This window comes from Tupaia chinensis, unplaced genomic scaffold, assembly GCF_000334495.1.
Source record: "Tupaia chinensis unplaced genomic scaffold, TupChi_1.0 Scaffold145652_1, whole genome shotgun sequence".
Taxonomy (NCBI): Eukaryota; Metazoa; Chordata; class Mammalia; order Scandentia; family Tupaiidae; genus Tupaia; species Tupaia belangeri.
In genome coordinates this window covers 2,841,603-2,849,436 of record NW_006205509.1, presented here as the reverse complement: position 1 = coordinate 2,849,436, position 7,834 = coordinate 2,841,603, and the positions used below count along the sequence as shown (strand labels likewise).

The window sequence follows — 7,834 nt, the reverse complement described above, 5'->3', positions numbered from 1 at the left end:
GGGTGCTGCTGCTGAAGCTGTTGCTGCTGTAAGGAGCCCATGGGCTGAGCGCTCAGTTTGGGTTGCCCACTGTGTGACATCAGACCCTGTTGAAGATGGGAAAGCCCTGCCATGGATCCCTGCTGTTGGTGCTGTTGTTGTTGCTGCTGCTGAGTTGTGACCAGCCGGTGTCCCATAAGGCCCTGACCCTGCTGCGCCAGCTGGGGGGAACTCAGCACCCGGGACTGGGTCATAAGCACCTGTCTGTGAGGGCCCTGGGGGGCCAAAGCTCCAGGGTGCTGCTGCTGCAACACTGCCACCTGGGCAGGGCCCAGCATACCCTGGGGCCCCTGGGGTGGTTGAGGGGACAGCTGCTGGACCAGGAGGCCCTGGTGGCTGCTGGGAGGCAGAAGTCCTTGGGCCTTAGGACCCAGAGCCTGATTTGCCTGTATCCCAGGACCCTGCTGCTGTTGCTGCTGGATTGCCACCTGTCCTAGGAGGTGCTGCTGTTGTTGCTGCTGTTGCTGCTGCTGCTGTTGCTGTTGTTGCTGCAATTTCTGGGCCAGCTGCATGCGTTGCTGTTGCAACTGCAGTTGCCTTTCCTGTAAAAGCCTTGAATCAGGCCCAAGACTTCGAAGAGCAAGGTTGCCAGGGAAGAAGCCCCCTGAGGGGCCAGCCAGGGATCCAGCCCCACCAGAATGTTGCTGTTGCTGCTGTTGGGCCAAGGCCGTGTTGAGAAAAGGGCCACCAGGCTGTCCAGATAGTGCCATACCCCCAGGGGGCAGGCGAAGACCTCCAGCTTGCCCACCCGGGGGCCCCTGTGGTGGCTGTAGCCCATGGCCAGGTAGCAGCTGACCAGGGAGTTTGGTGAGTAACCGGGGACTCTGGGAAGGGCTGAGAGCCAGCACGGCAGAATGCTGTTGCTGTTGTTGCTGCTGCTGTTGCTGCTGCTGTTTATTCCGATATTCTGCCATGAGATTAGTGTGCTCCTTCTGTTGTTTCCGGACCTAACAAGAGAGGGTTGGAGAAGTCAGCCTGGAGCCTGCCCACCCATACCATCCCTCTTCCCTGGCTTCTGGGCATTAGACTGAAGTTTGCTTTCCCCACCTGGTCCAGCTGTTTCTGGATCTTACTCTGCTGCTCTGTAACCAGCTTGAGCTTCTCGGCATCAGCTTCAGGGAACTCACGGCCAGCCTTTTTGGCAGTGCGCTGCTTTGCACACAGAGCCTTCCGTGACTTGCGGTGCACACCAATCTGTTCTTCCAACACCTTCAGCTGCATCTGTAGGAGCTGTTGTGTGTGGAAGAGCCATTCCTCATACTGCCGCTGGTCAGCCTCATCTGGGAGAGGAAGCAGGGTATCAGGACTAGAAAACAGTAAGCCCAGTCCTTCCTCTGTATTTCCCAGACCATTTCCTTGCACCCTCCTCCCATACCCCAGACTCACTGATCATTCCCTGGGCAAAAGTGGGTGGGTTAGGACGAGGCTGGGAGGGGTCACCGGCACTCCGCTCCTGTAAAGAGATAGACTGCTAAAGCATCCCTGTTCCATGCCAGACCCTAAGAAGGTGGCCTTACGGCACAGAACACAAGTTCTGCTCCCACCTGACCACTCACCTGGCCACTGCCTGCTGCCACATGGTTCTGTAGATCACTACCAGTTCCTCCCGAGAGCCTCTGGGCTAGCAGGGACACTTGCTGCCTAGAGTCCATCAAGGCAGAGGATAAATGTTGGCAATGGGAAAGTTGAAAATGGGATATGCATAGAGAGGAGCCAACAAAGGAAGAGATGTGACTGAAAAAGAAAAGGACCAACCCCCATACCAGCCCTGGGTCTTACCTATTCATACCAGGTGCCACTCCAATGCTGCCCTGAGCCATCACTTTCTTGATGCCTTTCAAAGCCACCATCTTGGCCTTTGCAATGGGATCAATGATATCTTCTGCAGCAAATTTGTCCAGGTCTGGAAGAGGAAGAGCATGATGAAGGGCTTTATAGTCAATGCTCTATTGTATGTTTGCTATTCTTTCCAATACCCTGACCTCCACCAAGCCATGCAGAACAGTGGTGGAGCATGACATGGCAGAAGGACCACATTGAAACTAGGAGCCAGGAGCTGGCAGGTGGCTTGATGGCTGAGGTGCTAAACTCCCATGTGGCTGACCTCAGTTCAAGTCCCAGACCTGGAGCTTGCATTCTCACTCTCCCTTCCTGTCTGTCTCTCTCTGGTCAAATGTTTAAAATTGAAAAAAATAACAACAAATAAATTAGATACTTTTTTTTAAAGAGAGATTTTTGCTATAGGGCATATGTGCTTGCTGGAAAGACAGAGACAGAAAATGAAATATCACCCCCTAGGGGGTTGGCCCTTCTCTTCCATTCTCCTCTTGGGATTTGGGGTACTCGTGCACACACACTCAGCATGAGTTTCAAATTGCCAGGTCCAAGACTCAAACTGTAGTTGACAACATGGGAGTCTAGTAACATAACCATTATGCCATCTGCTGCCCCTCAGCCCCTTTTTTAAAGAAAGCTTTTTTGCTATAGGGTACATGCACTCATTGGAGAGACAGAGAGAGAAAAGTGAGAAATAACCCCCTAGAGGGATGGCCACACCATAATCCCTTCTCCATTTTCCTCTTAAGACCTTGGGCACACACACATGCACTCAGCATGAGTTTCAAGCCACCAGGTCTAGAAGAACTTGAGCCCCAGTTGGCCACATGGGAGTTCAGTGCTTTAACCACTACGCCACCTGCTGGCCTCATAAATACTTAAAAGAAAAGAAGAGAAAGGAAAAGAAACTAGGGGCTGGGATCCAAGGTTGGAATTCAAACTGCAATCAGTCATGTGGGATCTGGCTCCCCATACACAGCACTTAACCACTACACTACAGGACCAGTCAGTAGTGCCAGTTTCATGAATCTGCTATGATAACTACGTTAGACAATGAGGGTAAAGCACCCAGCACACTGCCTAGCAAATAATATGATCAATAAATGCTATTATAACTTGAGGTCCTCCTTAATTTAGCCCCCATTCTTACCTCTCCAAAGGATGGTTCTGCTCACTCACTTACCTCTACACAGTCTACTATGGCCTAACCATGTCACTCAGTGTTCTCCAAATACCTCATAGGTTTTCCTGCCAAAACATACTCACTCAAATCTTTTTACCTACCTACCTGGGCTGCTTTTTCTTTTTTAAAAATATGTTATTAAACTTTATTATTTTCCAGTTTGATCAGAGAGAGGGAAAAGAGAAAAGCAAGCCACCAGGTCTGGGACTTGAACCACAGTTGGCCATGTGGGGAGTCCAGCACCTTTAACCACCAGCCCCTATCTGGACTGCTTTTTCTTGCATCGCTTCTCTCTCAGCCTCACCAGAGCCACAAAGTCTTTGCTAATCCAACTTCATTCACACATCCAATTCATTCATTCAAATATCTGAATGCCTGTTATATGCCACGATGAGTTCCTTCCCTTCTTAAAAGCTACGTTGCTTCCGCCTTTACCACTAGTATAATATTTAGCCAAAGCTTGTTGTGTCCCATCTCCCTTAACTAGAGATTATCTTAGGTCTCCAGCCTCCATGCCCATTTGATGGTAACAATGGCCACCTGAGTAACTTGATCATGCCACCAGCTAAGATTACCTGTATCTGGGAAGAAGCTGTTAGCCAGCTGCTGCTGCATCGCCAGCTGTTGGGGCTTCATGCACATGGAGGGTGGCATGGTGCCCATGGGCTTCTGTGCTAGCACTGGCTGTGGGTTCTGCTGGGGCACTAACCCTGCCTGGCTCCCATGCTGCCCACTGAGCATATGCCCTTGGTTGGACACCATAGCCATGGAGGGGGTCAGGCGCTGCTGGAGGGCATGAGCTGGTGGCTGGGTGGGCAGCAATGGCTGAGCCAAGCCTGGCGGTCGAGTACCTCCAAGACCCAGAGAAAGCTGCTGTTGAGGTCCAGCCAGACTGGGAGAAGAGCCTTCATGTGTCAAAGGCAGTGCCTGGGCAGGACCTGGTGTAGCCAGTAGGGAATGATGCCCGCTGCTGCTGCTGCTGCTGCTGCTGCTGCTGCTGGGAAGGCTGCAGCTGTGTGGAAAGCTGCTGCTTCTTCTGCAGCTCCTTCTTCTCATGTTCCAACAGGTCCTCAATGAGCAGGGGCAACTCACTGGCTACCAGTGAGCTCTCCATCTTGTCCAGTTCATCCCCAGGTGCTGCATGTCCCCCAGGCAAAGTCAGGGCCCCACTCTCCAGCTCAAACTTTTCTAGCAAGGATGATCCTCCTTGGCCACTCAGGGGGCTAGGAGTCAGTAGGTGAGCTGATGTTCCTCCTGTGGCCCCAAAGGGGCCCTTCTCAGCTGTGTGTCCACTGCTGGAAAATGGCCCTGCACCCATCCGGGTGTCCCGGCTACCCATCACAGTCTGTCCTGGTTTCAGCCCCAGGCTGAGGGAAGTAGTAGCAGATGCTGGCTCTACTTTTGGGGTAGTGATAGTGAACTGGCAAGGGGAAGGATGGCGTCCACCCTCTTCCACCTTGGGTTTCACCTCAGGGAGCACAGATGCCAGGCGATGCTCAGAGGCATCAGCAACAGGGGGAGGACGCTCCTCAGGGCCCAAGGATCCTGGCTCCACTCCCCGCAGCAAGGCCTCCCGCTCAGCCTTCTCGTTAGCAGACTCCACTAGCCTCAGGTGCTCATTGAAGATGTCCTTCTTGTCCCCAGTATCCAGCTCAGGGTCAGTGTAGGCCAGCAGGTCAAACTCATCTCCATTGAGCAGGTCATCTAGGTGGGGATCATTGGTTTCCAGATTTTCTAGGGTCCCCAGCTCATCATCCCCCTTGGCCACATCCACACCCAGACTCAGGTGAGCAAGCTCTTCATCATCCTCTAGGGCCTTGTGGGCATCAAAGTCATCGTCCAGCTCAGGATCCTCACAGGGTAACTTCCCAGCTTCCAGGGCCAGAGGAGGGGGGCGGCTAAACTCAGTGCTTGAGGGTGGCCGGTTGACTAGTTCCAAGCCAGTTGGCAGAGTGGGACCCTTGGTGTGGACCGTCGGATGAAGGCTGTTGCTCAACTCAGGTGCTGGTGGGGCTGAAGGTTTCTGTGGGGGAAGACCCGATACTGCCAGGCCCCGAAGCCCTTCAGGAGCCAGTCGGTGGGGGTCCTCACTTACAGGATAAAAACGGGGTCTCTGAGGGGGGCCTTGACCAGGAAATGGAGCCCCTCCAGGTCCTAGTCCTTTCTGTACATTGTGCCGCAACTCAATGAACTGGGCAGGACCAGCTGGACCAGGTACTGGCTCACCAGGGCCTGGCAGGCGGGTGGGAATTCCCGCCAAGGGGGAACCTAGGGCTTGGCGGCCAAGTTCAGGTCCAGCAGTTGATGGAAAGCGAGTAGACATGGCAAGGCGCATAGAGGTTGCTGCTGTTGCTTGCTGCTGCTGCTGCTGCTGCCACAGTTGTTGCTGCTGTTGCTGCTGTAAGGGCAGGGATCCAGGATAGGGTGCTCGCTGATAGAAGGCTTGGGAGCCTCCTACCAGTTGCCTGGAAGAATATGCAGTGGTCAGTACAATGGAATCAGAATGGAGAAGAGCTTGAATGTGGTCTGGGGGCAGTGAGGAAGGATAAAACTAACTCAGTCACTGGCAAGGAATGACGAAGATTAAGTGATATCAGACAAGAATCAGAGACAGGAAAATCAGAGGCACAGATAAAAATCTGACCCATTGGTTTACCCCCAGGGAATCGCCTGGAGCCTCACCGGCTGCTCACATCCGTAGAGGAAGGTGTAGCTGGCGGAGGTGGCCGGGAAAGTCGGTCATGGCTGGGAAAGGACCCCGGCCCTAAGATGGGGCCGCCCAGCTTGCCTGGGGGCAAACCCACAAGGCTGCTTTTGTCCTAGAAGAGACAAAGTACATGAAGGTGGGGCCACCACCCTCGGTTTCCCAGTCCCACCATCTCTTGCCACTCTACTGACCTGGGTCCCAACAAAGGGGGTCTGGCCTCGACTCAGCTGCTCAAAGGCAGGGCTGCTGGGCTCAGCACCCCAGCTGCCGGGGGGTGCCACTGCTCCTGCAGCTGCTGCAGCTGTTTCCTTCTCTTGCCGCAGGGTGTTGCGCTGGATCTGCTGCCGAATCAGCAGCTCCCGTAGTCGCTGGCGCTGTGCAGAAAACAGAGAACACAGAAGAGAAGCAACCCTGTTCTACTCCAATTACAGGCCTGGCACAGTGCAGGTTCCCAGGCAGCAGCTCCAGGATGCCAACCTACCTGCCGCTGCTTCTCCAGCTCTGTCTGACTAAGGCTGGACATGCCTGGGTCCTGGGTAGCCGGGAGTTCAGATGCCGCCAAAGAACTACCCATTCCAGTCCCTGGGTCTTCTCGCTTTTCAACTGGAGAGGTGATGCCTGCCCGCTGTGGGGCTCCATGGGACAGGTAGGGGAGGGATCCGTCGGGTGCAGGTGGTGGCAGAACCGATGGGGGACGTAGTGGGGACAGCCCATAGCCCTCCCCAGTGGGCCCACTGCTGGGTCCCAGGGGGCTGCCCGACGGGTGGAAACTCCCTGTGGCTACTGTGTAGTTTGTGCTTTGAGGCTTGGCCAAGGTGGGGCCGGGCCCAAAATGGCTGTTGATCCCATGGGGTGGAGGGAGACCAGGTTGAGGAAGAGGGGGCTTTAGGGAAGGCTCCCCTACTACCTGAGGGAAGGTGAAACGCATGGGAGAAGGGGTGCCCACAAATGCACCTGTCCCAGGGGACCGGGCAAAATTGGGGGGCTGCCCGCTGGGGACCTTGGCATGGAGCTCACCTGCTGGCCCTGAGGGCAGGGCTGCTGGGAAACCCGCAGCCCCTAGTGGAGTGTGGGCTAAAGGCCCAGCCTTAAAGGCAACTTCAGGGGGCTGGGGTCGAGGTGGCTTATGTAATGGAGCAAATGGGTCACGGGACTGAGGGCGTGAAGGGGGACGAGAGTAAGGGTCTGGGGACTGGAAGCGAGGGGTAACTGGAGATGGGCAGAAAGCCTCAGCAGACAAAGGACGGGGTGTCAATGGAGACTGGGAGCTAGACTGGGACTGAGGACTGGCGGGCACTCTGGAGAAAGGGTCAGAGGGCAGTGAGCGAGGGGGCAGGGCACAGCAGCTCTCAGAGGGTGGGGGCTGAGGCCGAGGGGTCGAGGGGGGCTGAGCATAGGGGTCAGGATAGGGGCCAGGGCGGAAGATGTCAGAATGGCTGGGGGAAGAAGGGGCCAAAGCCTGGGCGGGGGGTGGCTCCTGGGGCCGAAGGCCCAAGCCCGGGCTCTGGGGTTCTACCTGAGATGCCCGAGGGGTCAGGGGAGCTTTGAAGACATCAGGTGCCTTTAACTCCAGGCCACCAAGATGGGGGCCAGAGGAGGGTGAGTCAACAAAGCCCAGGTTTGGGGGTCCATAGCTAGGAGAGGAGGCTCTAAGCTCTTCTTTCTTCACCTCTAGGGCCTTCCGGGACTCCCCAAAAGGCGGGGGCGAAAGCAGGGGCTCAGAAGCTTTGCCTCCCCCTACCCCTGGGCTCTCAGGCACAGCCAGGTTGTCCAATGAGGGGCAGCGGGGTTTGAGGAAGGGGTCAGGTGTGGAGGGCTGGTGTCGGGGGGTGCCAGGTGGCGTGGTGTGAAATTCCCCTGGCTGGCCAGTCCCAGCACGAGATGAGGTGCTCAGCATCGGGGGCTGCACAGGGGCCCCAGTTGGACTAGGATAGGGGGGATAGCTGGGTGGTGCAGTGGGGAAGCGGGGCTCCAGGGCATAGGCGGGAGCCAGTCCAAAGGGGTCCTGCGAAGGCACTTGGGCGGGCACCTGGGGCGGGAGCTTGAGGAAGAGCTCACCAGGCGAGTCG

General features: G+C 55.8%; 1 protein-coding gene across 1 annotated transcript in view; it reads right to left on the bottom strand.

The window, feature by feature from the left end:
• Positions 1-7,834, bottom strand: part of KMT2D (lysine methyltransferase 2D) — a 44,509-nt gene that overhangs the window by 13,804 nt on the left and 22,871 nt on the right. The window contains 10 exon segments of the mRNA XM_006168237.3: positions 3-986; positions 1,087-1,319; positions 1,426-1,492; positions 1,596-1,680; positions 1,819-1,942; positions 3,634-4,030; positions 4,032-5,523; positions 5,741-5,877; positions 5,957-6,139; positions 6,247-7,834. Of these exon segments, the coding sequence (XP_006168299.1) occupies positions 3-986; positions 1,087-1,319; positions 1,426-1,492; positions 1,596-1,680; positions 1,819-1,942; positions 3,634-4,030; positions 4,032-5,523; positions 5,741-5,877; positions 5,957-6,139; positions 6,247-7,834 (5,290 nt within the window).